This window comes from Berghia stephanieae, chromosome 2 (assembly GCF_034508935.2).
Source record: "Berghia stephanieae isolate SIO BIC M18660-M18661 chromosome 2, UCSD_Bste_1.3, whole genome shotgun sequence".
Taxonomy (NCBI): domain Eukaryota; kingdom Metazoa; phylum Mollusca; class Gastropoda; order Nudibranchia; family Aeolidiidae; genus Berghia; species Berghia stephanieae.
In genome coordinates, this window is record NC_088361.1 from 123,387,262 (window position 1) to 123,403,434 (window position 16,173).

The 16,173-nt window shown below is 35.4% G+C and overlaps 1 protein-coding gene across 1 annotated transcript in view; it reads right to left on the reverse strand.

The window, feature by feature from the left end:
* Positions 1–575: 575 nt before the first annotated feature.
* Positions 576–16,173, reverse strand: part of LOC144966490 (matrix metalloproteinase-21-like) — a 121,735-nt gene continuing 106,137 nt past the window's right edge. The window contains exons 3-7 of the mRNA XM_078903095.1: positions 7,713–8,553; positions 6,835–7,128; positions 5,181–5,435; positions 4,007–4,182; positions 576–3,359 (exon numbers count right to left, since the gene is read on the reverse strand). Coding sequence (XP_078759221.1) covers positions 3,048–3,359; positions 4,007–4,182; positions 5,181–5,435; positions 6,835–7,128; positions 7,713–8,553 — 1,878 coding nt within the window. The 3' untranslated portion in view covers positions 576–3,047. The remainder of the gene's footprint in view (positions 3,360–4,006; positions 4,183–5,180; positions 5,436–6,834; positions 7,129–7,712; positions 8,554–16,173) is intronic.

A 16,173-nucleotide genomic window follows, 5' to 3' on the forward strand; every position in this document is an offset into this window, starting at 1 on the left:
CCTTGACCCGCTAACAATTCGATGATTCTTATCTTACAATTTCATTTTTTAAAACAACTGAGTTTTTTTTTGTTTTTTAACTTCTCATTTTCCAGTCGTCACGCATTTCTGTTAATTTTGTTTAACGATATACACAAAAAATCGATGATATAACATGATCTGTTCGCAAAAGTGTGATACGTAGTATAAAGAAATTAAATAAATAGCATAACAAAAGATCATAAAATCCAGTGCCATTCTCATCACTATAACATGTTTACCAAAATGTCACAATGACACCGTGATGCGATTAAAAGTGAATTTTGAAATATACTAATAAATCAATCAAATTTAAGCACACGTTATTATTAATGTATAGTTTCTTCTTAAATTTTCTGCTAAATTAAAGGGACACCTTTAAGGTAACCCTCTTTAAATGTGACTGATGCTAAATGGTCCAACAACATATCAAAAACCATGAACTTGAGCATATTAATACACAAATGACCAAGACATTTTTGTAAGTTTCAGTTACCCCCCCCCCCCCCCCCCCCCTTTTTTTTTTTTAAATTTTCCTACAATCTTTTGATGGTCAATTTTTCTTGTTATTACCTTCATGATATTTATAAATCATATTTCGTTGGCTTTGATGTCAGTGTATACAGAATTGAGATTTTTAAAAATTGTGTTTAGACATTTCACACCAAATATGAGAGAAGCATTAGACGTCTCTATACAGGTAATTAAAGCTAGCCAAACCACTCTATCCCAAACTTATTTTCCTTTTTATCGCCTAACAATGGTCAAAGCGAATTGTTGGACGAAGACAGGGAGACAGGTTTCGTTTCCCATGCCATGTTAAATAATGGTCATCAAAATCATGCTCGACCTATTTAAATTTGCTCACGATACACGCTTACTATAATACTTAACTTTCGTACTATACGCCTTACGCCTTACACCACACCTTATCACATGGCCAATTCATTATAAAACAATGGATAAATCCTTATGACGAGGACCAAACATTTCAAAAACTATTCTCTACTGTGAAATTTTGTTTTCAAAATCTTAAGTCACAAGGGATTGACCAATACTACAATAATCTGATCATGTGATATTTATGAGATAAGGAGTAAGGTGTAGGGCGCAAAACGTAACGAAAACGAATAAATAAATCTATTAGCCACAAATTTTGATTTGTCATTGAATTGGTAAAATATTGGACAAGTCACATGTATAAGATCTCTGATTCCATACCCTATTCTACCTTTCAATCAAACTAACTAACTTTGCTATTATTAAAAACCTTCATCTATATTGCGTGACTTCATTTCAATAATGTGTTTCATGAAATTATGGGAAAATCTTATTTTTCTAAATCTTTACAGACATGATTTCAGTTCACAACAATATTTTTGATTTGAATCAAGGAAAAAGTGTATTGCAAAATATGCAATGTTTTCATAATTTATTCTAACACAGTGCATGATAGATACATTATTTAAACTAAACCTCACGACACGCCAACCATAATTGTATTTTTGTTACGTATGTTCATATTCTTTTCGTCATAAACAGTTTCAAGTATGGGCCGTATCTATAAAATGAATCATCTAAAGGATTATAAATGATATGAATTAAACCACTTCAATATAACAAATAGTTTATCCTGATATCTATCTTACCTTGGGTCCAATCGTTGTTCTATCTCGATCGACTCTTAGCGCCCTTAAGTAAAGAATCAAGTGCAATTTGCTTTGAAGTGAGTGCATTTATCTGTGTATCAATAGTTGTTTATGTCTTTTTGTTTGTGAGCTTGTGTGAAATTATTAGTTTGTAGCTTGTGATTAGGGATATGTGTATTGATGCTGTGCGTTTAGCCAAACATCTCACAACACTTCGCCAGTCGGAAATAAGTTCCAACACACAAAAAACTGTGTGTAACCTTAAACGTTAAAAAAAAAATACTTGAACTTTTTATATATAGCGCAATATCCACTGATAGTTAGAATTTAGTAAGAATTCATAAAAATGGCTGACTAAAAACAATAACAAAGACCTGAGTGACGTCAAGTTTGTTCCATCTATTTGTGTGAGTGTTTGTGTTTAGTTATCTGTGAGAGTTTGAGTGAATGTATGCATATTTTTAATATAAAAACATGTAAAAATGGGAAGTGGGTGAGGATGCTTGTTGTATTTTTACCCGTCATCTGTTCATTACAACATTCATCACATCCAGCTCACCATGTTCAACAATAAAATAAAAGCTAAAACGCGTCATAGTTTCACAAACAACAATATGATATAATATATTATAATAATAATAACCATTCAAAATATGAATCACAGTCGATTTTTATATAAAATTCAAAATAAGAATAAGCATTTCCAACAATCAGAATCTGCTATCATCAACAAAATGGGTGTAAGTTTAGGCGAGACCTTGTAATCGGGTCGCGCACGAATACACCGAGCATGAACTACTAGGTTTTTGCCAAAAAACAATAATGAAATAAATTATTATATTATAAAACAACAAAACAAAGCATGGTGTTTGTTCCAATCCAACTAGTGGCATGAATAACGTTCACTTGGATACCACGTTGAGCAAGGAAAACCATTCACCATGTAAAATAAGTTCTAGGGTTGAAAGTCAGTGGTGCAATCACGTGATCAACTCAGAACCCCAGCACCGGGGTGAAAAGAATCCGCGTTTACATAGTCTTCTAAACATATTATTTCTAGCCATTCGAGTCATTCCACACATTTCTCCAATGAATTATAATTGTGCGTAGAAAAAAAGCTTATATTTGCTTTTATAATACATTTTAATTATAATAATATGTTGTAGAAAAAAGCAGATCTATCTTTGTTCATTTCTAGATATTAGTTGTTTTCCTAATAAATATGTTCTACGCTGTTGGTGTTTTCGACGAAACACAAAACTCCTTGATTTTGAAGTTCCACACCAGGGAACAGTTGTAATTCTGTGATAGGAATAAACAGCATTGCCTGTTGTTTCACAAATGTCTGGAGGATTCAACGGGTATAAATTTACCTTAGGACTACCTAAAGGTTGCAATTTGCTCTGTTTGTGCCTCGACGTCACAGATGTCTGAAAATTTGTGATACCATGGTCCGAGCAACTCAACACGATTATGTATTCGACGCTGGCGAGGATCGAACAGCTTGTTCCTCCATAAGTTTTCTCCCTTCATGAAATACATCATTTTGTCTCGATAAGAATAGTAAACAGCGTCCAGGTTGCTAGGCAGTGGGTCTTCTCCTTCCGCTGGTGGAAACTCTTCCACGATTTTTGCTTTCCGCACACAACATCCTTTCTCGTCGCCTGTGGCAATAGGGTCGTATACATAAACCTGAAAAGAGCATTAATATATTATATGAATGAATGAATAATTGAGTAAACAAACCTAAAATCGAAAAGGTAAATGTTGTTACAACTAAACAAACATTGTGTTATACCTCATGCCATTCTTATGGAAGATAATAGTCGGAAGTGATTTAGTAATCAAAATGTGCCGGATCTTTAGATTGAGTCGTACGATTAAAATAGCAAAGCAATTGTTGCTATGTCCATCAAAATATGGGGTACAGAGTACTTTGGATTTCAAATAAGTCAGTGTAAAAATGAAAATATCAACACCTAGTTTTTCGATATGAGATGTTTACTGATTATGAACGTAATCTTAAGACTCTCAGTCAATGAATATCTGATTTCTAACTTCTTTTTTTCTTCTTGTTTACTTTGGTTGCCTCGCGCTATACTGCTGTGTATTTTTTTTTACGTGATACTGAGTTGCTGGAAGCTGTTTTCATTGTTGTTAGTCGTTGGCTGGAGAAGGACTTTGAGCCCGAAACGTCCTGTGTTTGGTATTTTGTTCTTCTTTGAAGCTGTTATATTCATTTGTGTGCATTTAAAAAAAAACGTTTGCATTTCACATTATCATGAAATATTTTTCGTATCTTTACATGGCAAAATCAAAAATCTTAAAATGTCACTCACATTGTCGTTTTTGAAGAAATACAAGTTTTTGTCTCTGGGGTCGAAGAAGACACTGTCGATGTTGTTTGGAATGCTGTCCAATCCTCCTGCCTTAGGACCAAATTCTTCTTCTATCTTTCTGGGCCATCCGGTCATCACTCGGTCTTCAGCATTGTTATATTTGTAGTACATGTCACCTGAAAACAAGTAAATGGTTTAATTTTATTTTACAAATTTGTCAATGAAAAGTGTTACATTCAACACAAAAAATGTTTTAAAAATAATAAATACAGAAAGACAAAAGTCAGTCTGTTGATACTGTTCTAGTAATTCTTTAGAATTTTTTAAAATCACATATAAGTAAAACTGTTTGCATGTGACTGTGCTTTTTCCCCTTAACGCTAAAATATTTCTTCAGAAATTTCAGTACGTTAAGATTCTAAATGGCATGAATGGACACTGTTTTAATTTGGGGTCTTTCTTTTCCAACTTTTTCAGATAATTTATTGAAGCATGAGTTGTATTGCTACGACTGATCTCTTGATGCAAATAATTTAGTCTGAGGTTTTAGAAGTAACGAAATTGACATAACGCAGCTCTTTGTTATTGTTTTTTCTCTTTTAGCCAGCCATTTCTATGAATAGTTCTCACTAAATTGTTTTAATCAGCCTGTGTAAGTTTAAGGTTTTAAGAGTTGGTCCGTTATATCCCGCTGGTGGATGTTGTGAGTTTTTTTTAAAAACTAAAGGCATAGCCTCGCTTCAATAATCAGATTAATAATTAGAAGGGCGGGGGGGGGGGGGGAAGAGCCAGGGGGCCCAGTGGTCAAGGGATTGCACTGTGATTCATGAAATCCTGGGTTCGAACACCGTTTCAGGCACTGTCGTCTTTCTTCCTTGGGACAGATTATTAACCCATAATTTGTTCACTTTGATCAACATGGTTGATGCCTGTTGACGTGTTTTGTTGGGTTATCGACACATTCCTTAACGGAATGCCCGGGCGACAAGATCTAAATATGCTGTGCTGAAGGTGTAATTATTTTTTAAAAATATAATAGGATAAATCATTATTTGATCACGTTAGACTAAACTCGAATACCGCCTTTAAAGTGTTTAATTTCGGATCTGAGTGATGTGTTTGACTTTTATTAGACGCTTGTTGCTAGGGAGTGGTCAAGTATTGGAACTCTCACCTTTAAAAAAGTAGATATCGTCGATGACTTCCGCCCCATTGAAGAGCCAGACGTGTACGTATCCGTCAATCTGGTTGGGTACTCCCTGCCACTCCCTTGCGATGTACAGAGGATCGCCATAACGTGTCCTGTTAGCATAATTCTCATACATCCAGTAATGGTTGTTGCGGAAGAAGTAGGTGTTGTAAATGAATTGGTGGTCGGGGCTCTTACGTACCCAGTCAAATACTGTATCAAATCGACCTGTGCAAACACCTGAAATTATAAAATCGATTAAATATTTCAGATAAACAACGATGAAATAAGCGGCACAACTGACTGGAATTTAAAAAAATAGTAGTACTTCAGATCCACTAAGCCAATGGAGCCGGAGTTTATCCCGATTTCTATAATATGAAACGGACAATAACATTTGCTAGCTACCCTTTGAATAGGACGCCCGTCTATCGCAAAGTACTCTCGGCTAGATCTAACAAACCCAGCTACCCAATCATTGCTGGGTGGACAGGGGGTCAGAAATAAAATCTCGACTGCACACGGGATCGATCTCGGTCCCTCTGCGTGAGAAGCGAGTCCGCTACCAACTTTGCTACACAACTACAGACCCCACACAACTACTTGTACTTATTTATAAGTCTGTTGGAATGGAAATGTGCTACTTGGACTAATAATGGAATCCGTAATTGAATAGAATGAACTTACTTTGAAAGATAGTGCTAAGTTTACATGGTGACGTCAAACGTGCACTTTTATATAAGCTTATATTTAGTACATTTCAACAGTTTCATCATACTAAATGCACTAGCAATGATTAATTTTCATTCCCCTAGTACATATATTTTTTCTTAAGGAGTAATGGCAGGAGGAGTAGGTAATAATGAAAAATAGAATGAGAATGATATGACAATGATGCTGGTGATGATGATGATGTTGTTGATGATGATGATGATGATGATGATGATGATGATGATGATGATGATGATGCTGATGATGATGATGATGATATTGATGATGGTGGTGCTGCTGGTGGTGGTGGTGGTGGTGGTGGTTGTGGTGGTGGTGATTTGATATCAGACTTGAAATTATGTAAGATTAGGTTTTTGATCTTCACATTTTGTCAAACTTTAAGATGTATTCTTTCACGCTTCTTCACACGTCATATCCGATTTTATTTTCTTTCACTCTCGTTCAATTTATAAAAAGGTCAAGGCCCTATCTCTTCACTACAGTGGCACTGTATGTGGTCAAGATATCTACTGGTTGTGACCTGTAAATCCAGGGGTCGTGCCGTAGGGGGTGGCATCAACTTGTGCCCTTGGAAAAGGCTCATTACTCATATTTTAAAAGCATACTAAGATATAGAGTAAATGTCTGCTGAATGAGTTCAAAGCGCTTTACAAGGATTCCCAAGTCAACATCAATACAGATCATGTAAGACAAGACAAAGTTATTACATTATTTTTTTTTTGTCAGAAAAAAACGCTGTTACTAACCGGGTAGACAATTTACACTTGAGTGTGTAAGACAATCAGACTGAAGTGCCTTTTCTAAGGACTCAATTTCACGCCGCCAATAAAGCAGACTCAAGTCCGGGACCTATAGGGGACAAGCTGAGCACATACTATAAGACCACAAATCCGAATTACAAACTCACCATAAACTTTCTGTATGTCGTTACGATCGGCTTTGCTAAGCTCGAAAGTGGGTGCTAGTTGCGTGCCCCTGTAGATGGCATACATGATAGACTCGCTTTTGTTGGTGTGTACAAGACCCAGAACATGCCCGATCTCATGGACAGCAACACGCAATAGGTAGATGCCCTCTGGGCTGTAGGAACGAATGGACTTGAAGTTTTCAGCGTCGTCGAAATGCATGTTGCTAGCGTCCCAGGAGTGGGCGATTTCTCCGCCGTTACCATCGAAATCGTGTTCACAGTTCTGGTGAGATCCTGTTGGAATTATAGAAGAATTTTTTTTTTTTAATTTTTTAATTTAACATTTTTGGATATTACCAAAGACAATGTAAATATGATGGTAGTGGTGATGATGATGGTGATGATATTATATATAGACATATAGGTATATCCATGTACTTTATATATTGCGAATCGCAATTTTCCTTTCATTAATACTATCAAAAAGAGGGGTTTATCCCTGTTGATGCAGAGTTAAACGAAGAGTAATAATTGCCTACTACCCTTTATATAGGCCGCTAGCCTATACAAAAATTGAACATATTATTGAACACAATACTCTGCACATCCACATCGTGGTACAACGGGGTGGTCTTCGTTTCGTAGCCTTATGTTAACTTTTTCGAAGGCTTCTCGCACACTATAATCTATAATATGTCTTTGAGTATATCATCTTGCCCCAGCTCAAAGGAAGCACCCACTACAACTGACTTCTGGGATAGTTGAACTATTTCAGCCTTCCTATGATATATTTGTATATAACCTTTCAGAAAAAATGTCCCGATGAGAATGAATAAAGGGAATCTTATTCATTTATTATTACTATTATTTGTATTTACCTTTCCCAAAAGCGATCTCAATGTCCACGGAGTGGATGTCACTGTTTGTATCTTCTGTAAACCTCAAGGGAATCACTTCACTCCACATACGAAACGCTAGGCTGATGGTCGCTCGTTGATCCTCCACGGGGATACGAGTGCTGTACCCGGTATTCAACAAACGCCATCGGATTACTTGTTTGTTGAAAATATCACCATTCTCGTCTCTAAATTTTCCGAGCGGTAAGGAAGAACTGTTGCTCCAAACATGTAGAGATCGTTTCCTTCTTTCCCTTGGCGTGTACTTCCGCAACAAACGATTAATTCCCTTAGCAGATCTTTTTATTCTGCCGATATAATCTTCTAAATGCCTTTGTAAATACTCATGACCTCTTGTTTTAGGCTTATCTCTTTTCAGTATCCTGGACAGTTGACTTCCAACAGATCTCTTCCAAAGACGAGTGCTTTTGTGTTCCGATCCGTCATCCACATCAGCATCAATATCGTTGACCGAGTTTTCTTTCATCCCTGGCTCCACTTTCTCCAAGATCACTTCGTCCAGAGCTTTTTTTTCTTCTTCGTCTTTATTCCCACACCTGGACGTGCTCATCAGGGACTTCGTTCTCTTGTCCAGTCTGCCGGTCTGAGGGAGATTGTATGTTCTCTGGTATTCCAAAATTGCCTCCATGACCTCTTTCTCGTCGCATACGTAGTCACCACCACCTTCTTCCACCGTGCCGGATTTAGTCATGTAGTTCGCGATCGCATCCTCTCTTGAAGCAAACTTGATAAAAGACGAAGCTTCTCGCCGCCTTCGGCTGACAACTCGACATCGGAGGTAGCCGTACTTTGATAGAATGAACTGTGAAAGAGAGAGAGAGAGGGCATATATGTAACACATTTCATAAGTTTCACAAAACCAAATGCATTTTTCAATGTAACATTAATTCTCTCAATACATGACTTTTTTTTTTCCAGAGGAGTCATGAGAGGGCTAGTAATAATGACAATTATATGAGAATTATTATGATGATGATGATGATGATGATGATGATGATGATGATGATAATGATGATGATGATGATGATGATTATGATGATGATGATGATGATGATGATGATCATGAGGATGATGATGATGATGGTGGTGGTGGTGGTGGTGGTGGTGGTGGTAGAAATAGAAGAATTGAAGTATTGGCGTTGATGTTTGCTGTGGAGGTGATAATGTAGGTAACATTTATTTAGTATTATTTACCTACACTTCATTCATTTATATCATTCACGGCTTTGCCGCTTTGAAAATACATTTCAATACAGGACGATAAGAATATTAACAACTCGCGTATTTTATAAAATACAATACGTTTATTTTCTCGTTATGAAAATAAAACCCTTCAAGAAAGCAACCATTTACGAGCAGTTCATATTTCAATATCAAGTTCCTTTTGATTCATTCAGTTTTCACCTCCCCCCTTGTTTGTGGGAACAGCAGTGTAATTTTTGTCATTTGATCTTAAGGACGAAAATAAACCAGCACTCTTAAAGGAAAGTGGTTTCTCTGAACCTTGATATAAGAAAGAAATAGCAATAGCAAGAAAGTTGACGCTGTTTACAACCCAACACACGAAATGTCAAGAAGTAAAAAACGGAATAAGACGTGGCTTTGCGAGACATGAAGAGTAATTAGATAAATACAACGCGTAAACGGACTTCAGCAAATAAAAAGTATATATATATTATAGTCCCATTTATACAGCATTGACGATTCAGGAAATGTAAATGAAGGCAAATCAACGTGTAATAAAATCTCTAATGAAAACAAGACTATTTAAAAAAATATATTACCATTATATAAGAGCGTCTCTTAATAGGTTGGGTGTCCTTCATTAGCGTTGATAAACCAGTTTACATAGAGCAGTAGTAATATATTTGAGTACATTAACAAAACACTCTTTATGATTTGCGCCTCCCCCCCCCCCCCCCCCCCCCACCAAAAAAAAAAAAAAAAAAAAACCTTCAAAAATCGATCGGTTAAATTGGTAATCCAACCTCTTTTCAAACCTGAGACAAAGAGAAAACCAAAACAAAAACAAACTCGGATTGTGTACATTTTGACAAGCTGAAAAACATTTTCAGTGATTCGATATTTGAAATAAAAGTGTCGTAAACAAAGTAAAGAAAATGTTCTTCTTTTTCAGAGTACGGATGATTTAAGTTTGGTACCGGTCTATACAAACAAACACACACACACATACACACATACACACACACACACATATATATATTATAATATATATAATATATATATATATATATATATATATATATATATATATATATCTACAAACATTATGATGAATGGCTAAGGAAATTAAGCGCTGGATATCTTTGATTTTCCCCAAACGAAAACGGCCGACTGAGACACATAGATACTCAATGGCAGCAAAAACGTTCGTATTTCTGTTCACTCGAGCGAAAACGCTATGTTGTATGTATTATATCAATGCCACGGACAAACAAGCGATCGGTGAGAGGCAACAAAAACCTAAGGTGGTTGCGGTTCTAGTAGACTACTAGATGGTGGTGAAGACTAACAAGTAGATGTATGTTTAGGAGGAATAGACGCTGTCACTGACATAATACGACAACAGAGTCAACAGTGGATTGGTTGTATACGACATGCCCCTATGTGCAGGTCTGATAACCCAAATTGGTATAGTCTAATTGTTGTAATGGAAATACTACTCTCAAACCAAAACAAACTGTTGTCCATTACAACAATGCTAACACGAGATCATAATTGCAACTGTTTATCAGACCTGCAAATATGTTCACGTCGGTTATAATAGGTAAGTTCGAGATTTAAAACAACAACAACAAAAAAAATAAACAAAAACAAAACAAACAAACCCCCCCCCCCCCCAAAAAAAAAAAAAAACCCAACAAACCCGGCTGTCACGGGAAATTATTAATCGGTCCAATATGGAACGGTACGAATCGCCTGGCCGAGAAAAATCTTCGATGTTTTCATATGAGGTAATACTTGTCGTGACTGTGAGAAAGATAGTTTGTTTTACGCTTCGATGTAAATATGAATTTTTAAAAAAAAATCTATGGAAAGATTTAGCTTTCATCGGTTTATTGATTTCTCGATAAAATAATACAAGATAGTCCAGAAATTGAAGGTCCGGCACCAAAATAACAACTGAAAGAGCATCTCAAAATGTCGGATATTTATGGACAACGAACGCATCAACTTCGTCCTAAGTTTTCGTTAATTTGATAATCTTTTATGTGTTTAGAGCTAGAGTATATCAGGTGTATTTTGATTGCTCGTTTCTTTTTGTCAGTTTTTGTTTTGTTTTGAGTTTTGTTTGTTGTTATTTTTACATAGGTCATTATTTAACTTAGGGAAACCGTGGTGAAAGCGAGATCTTTCTATAATTATTGAATTGGACCTTTATTGGTGTCTCTATTGAAACTATTGTTTTCACCTCACATTTAATTGAAAATTTAGAACTTTAAAGGTCTCTGAAGATGCTCGAGCAACCTTGTCCTATCCTTGATTTTACAAAATCAAGGAGAGGACTATTTTTGCAATATAAATCAAAATCAAACCACGAGAACTTGAGCGTGCTTGCATAAGGGGCAGTATCTACTAAATGTGCTTAAGTGGGGTCCCAAGCCAACAACAAAAAACAAAAAAAAACAAAAACAAAACAAAAACAAAACAAACAAAAACATGAAAGACAAAACAAGACGCTTGTGAGGCGTTATTTCTGAGTTATACAGTTTAATCGGTTAGGTACACATTTAACACATGAGTACGGTGAGATGTGAGTAAAAAACCTTTTCCGTGAACTCGAACCAGGAACTAAGCGAGCGTCTTACCACAAGACCACAAAGCCGCACATAATAGTATGTGTTTAATAGTATTGACATTGCATTATGTAGTGAGGAACTGGACGACTGAGCTTGAATTTTAAGCTTAAGGTGTAAAATTTGATTGAGAAAAAACACTTTTATTGAAGAGAATGAGCTTTGTTTCTTAACCTCCAAATACTGGAAATATCAAAGTTCTGATCATATTGACTATAAATTATATTTTCTTAATCTAATTCAATACCCGATTAACGCATTTGGTCACATATGAATCTACCTCATTTTGATCAGTTGGCGAAAAAAAAAAAGAAAGTAGGAAAAGCGCCAGCAGTTTGCAGATCGTCTACGAAATGTTTCTTAACCTTTGGTGTCTCATGAATCAAAACTACAAAATATTATTATAACCATTTTGGTGCCCCTCTGTGTTTAATCAATAGAGAGAAAAGAAACTGAAAAATGCATATCTCGCTGAATACATTATAAAATCAGAAATCTGAATTATCAGACCCTCTCCATTCCCTAAAGAAACTGTAATGTAATTCTATAATATTTGCAACAAATAAAACTCTTTAACTTTGCGTCCTTTCCTTTGTCAGGACTCAAACGCTTTTTAGAGATCATCACTTTAAAACGATCGTTTTTTCTCTCGGCATTAAAATGAATAACACACACATATGAAAAGATAAGTGTTAAATACATTTTACGTGGCTTTCTCTACGGATATTGTCTTCTCACTTCTGCGTCATTTCTCACATTTTGGTTTGTCTCAGGATCCTAAAGCAATAATGCCTGAACAAGTTTGCACTGAAGCGCCCACATTCATCCGTCCACGGAGCACAATAGAATTCTATAGCTCATTTAAAAATGATTCTTCTTTTTTTAAAAGCCTCCACTCGGTAGGCGCGTCATGCTTCAGAAATCAAAGATTGTCACGTGATTGATGGTGCGTTTTCAAGCTCATGAGACGACATGTGAAATAATAATGAGATTGAGAGAGTTTTCGTATCGAGTTAGAATAAAAAGGAAGTAGTTTAAGAAAAGAAAAGAAGAAAAAATCCTCACAACAACAACATAGCTAATCACCTATGTATCAAATGACGGGTGAGGACAAAAGATGGTTGTGTTGTTGTTATCATCAGGAATCGGAGGTGGCGAAACCTTAATGTGGGTGGCATTCATACAAGCGGTGTGGTCTCCACACTTCATGGAATTTGACAGTCTGGCTGGATCAGTTTCAAAAGTTTTTGATACGGCATCTCCGACTTTTCTTGGCAGTCTGCGGTAGCAATGTATGAGAGGGAACTGGGGAAACTTTGAGGTTTTGAAAACAAAACTTCCGTCTAGAATTTATAAGCTTCGAATTCTGTGCAAAAATCAAAACATTCGTCTACCCAATTAGACGTATAGATAGTATGCAGATGACTTCACTTAGGCCTTTGTTATTGTTTTTGCCATCCGCGTTTGTGAGTTGTTCTCACTAAACTGTATTAACCAGACTATAAAAGTTCATGGTTACACCGAGTTTGTGTGTTCTTCCGTTATACTTCCGAATGGCAATGTTGTGAACTCCTTTGCCAAGCGCATTCTATCTATAGGTCATTTGCATGACCCGTAGGGCTTGAACAAACAGATTGTAAACAGGCGTATTAAAAGACATCGATATCGTAAAGGTAACGCTGGATTGATCTACACACTCTTGTCCATCGGAAAGCTGAGTGTCGAAAAACTGAACGACTCCTCATTTAAAAAAAAAATCTTAAGGGTCACTGGAAAGTTACAAAAGATCGAGAATTCAAAAGTAAAAAGTAATGAGTCTATCAGTTTTACGACATTCAGCACACTAACTGATGTTTTGATGTTTAACGTCATAGGTTATTAAACCGACGGGACAATCTCTGAATATGCACATTTATTTTTATTTTTTGATAACGCAAATTCTCGATCTCGATATTATGTGCTTTTTGCCATTGTTGGACTGAAACAAAAAACAAACGACACTTCACGACATGGGATGAAAGACTGGATTATTTAACAAGATGTGGACGCAACAAACAATAACTGTGCCTTATTTTGACATTGAGCAATGATTTTGTTCGAGGTTTTGCCATCTATAAAACTCGAAATTAATCATAAAACTTCAAAAAGGAAAAAAAAATTGAAATAAAAGGAAAACAAATAGTTTGTGACATTTTTGAAACCTTAAATAATCACAATGACATGACATCTTATACTGTCATACTCTGAAAAAAAAAAAGAATAACGTATTTAAAATTTTGGCCAGAAAACTCGTCCTTCAAATACCGATCAATTAAAACGACCCTCATCTTGACAAAAACTCTCAAACCTAAGGACTTCGCAAGTCCCAGGTTTAAGAGTTTTTGCCAAGAAAATGGTCATTTAAATCGAATGATATTTGAAGGACGAGTTTTCAAGCCAAAATTTTAAATACGTGGTTTTCTTTTCAGAGCACGGTTGTATACCTGTTCTTTCCAATTCAATCCACTAATGACATGTTTTTCTAAAATGTTCTCATGTTTATAGCAAAGATGGGGAAAAAAACCCACCGTCCCATTTTGAAGTCTCCGCCCATTGCATGATTGTTCGACCCTGTATCATAATGAAGGTACAATGAGCTTCTCTATATTCATTGATTCATCATTAACCAGTCAACTGCCGTACTCTGGAAAAACTTGTTTTTTTTTTTTAATTTGGCCAAAAAAACTCGTCCTTCAAATATCTATCCATTTAATTATCCCTCATCTTAACAAAAAAAAAAACCCTCTCAAACCTGGGACTTCGCGAAGTTCCAGGTTTGAGAGTTTTTGCCAAGATGAGGGTCAGTTAAATCGATCGATATTTCAAGGACGAGATTTCTGGATAAATTTTAAAATACGTGTGTTTCCAGAGTACGGAGGTTATAATCTAGTTAACTTCGCCGTTTCTGCGTATTTATTCATAACCATGACAAGAGAGAGAGAGTAAATACAAATTTAAACGCTGATTGCTGCGCTTTAAGGCCAGGACCACATTTTGCCAAACGCTAATTAAATACTTTTTTTTTCATTTTCGCCAGAAAACGTTCGCTTTCAAATATCAATCAATTTAGATAATCCTTTTTTAAAAAGGCTTAAACCTGATACTTCGTTTTGAGACTATTAAAATATTTGGGAATCGTCTTAATCGATCATTATTTGAAGTAATTTGTTTTCTCGTCAAAATGGAAAAAAATGTGTTTTGTCAGCTTAAGGCAGGTTTAGCCTGGTTTCGGGGGCTTCAGATAAGAAATCAAATGATGAAAGGCCAATAGGATAAAAGATCTCTTGTAGACAATGTTGGCAAATGTGTTGAAATCGTACTATTTTTTTTTTAGATAATGGATTATTAAAATGCAAATCACACAGTACAAACACATGAAACACACAAATAAACAAACACACACACACACACACACACACATATATATATATATATATATATTTATATATTTATATATATTTATATATATATATATATACACACACACATACATAACGATATTATAATACACACACTACAAACTGATAGAGAAATTCTGGAGAAGATGAAAGCAACAAACACAACAGTCAAAGGAAAAGTAATAATAATAATAATAATAATAATAATAATAATAATAATAATAATAATAATAATAATAATAATAATAATAATAATAGTAATAATAATAATAATAATAATAATAATAATAATAATAATAATAATAATAATAATAATAATAATAATAATACCAGGTACAACAACAGTAACGGACAAGGGTTATACAAAGTTAATTTTACAAAATCACTAGAGGATAATGTTAATAATGGAAGCAATGACAAAAAGAAAAACCCAACTATGGCTAAATAAAAATGAACAGTAAGAGTAATAATGAATTGAAAAGGGTCTGTCCTAAACAAATCTCATTTTCTTATAGAAATTATGTTCGTTTTAGAAATGTCTAGGGTCTGAACCATGTCGAATTCCTTGAATAAATCGCATTAGTTGGAGATTAAAAAGACAAGGGAAACTGCTATGATTAAATATCTCATTGTTAATATTTTTTTTGTCTAAGATAATCCCCCAGCTTGGGTTAGTGAATTCCGAATTACGTATCTCACATTGACAAGACACATTCAAGTATAAATCGCTATTAAATTCTACATTATCTTAAACTTGAGGGTCGAAGTGGTCGAGTGGTTAAGTTGTGTGGTTGCACTGTGACTCCGAAGGTCCCGGGTTCGAGTCCCGCTTCAGGCATTTTCGTTGGGTTTTGGGGGGGGGGGCGTAAGATCATTACCCCCCCCCCCCAAACACACACACACACAAACACACAAACACACACACACAAACACACACTGGGCCTTTTGATCCTAAAGTGAGTGTCATACCACAAGACTACAATAGTTCTTTGATTTTCTCACCGAAGTGACAAAAAATAAAATTTCTGGTTAAGTCTGATCATTTTGGTTTTAAATTCACTATTTAAACCTGGTTCAAGACATTATAGAGAGAACGGAAATGACGTCACTCTGCTCTTTGTTATTGCTTTAGACGGCCATTTTAATGAGCTATTCTCGGTAAATTGT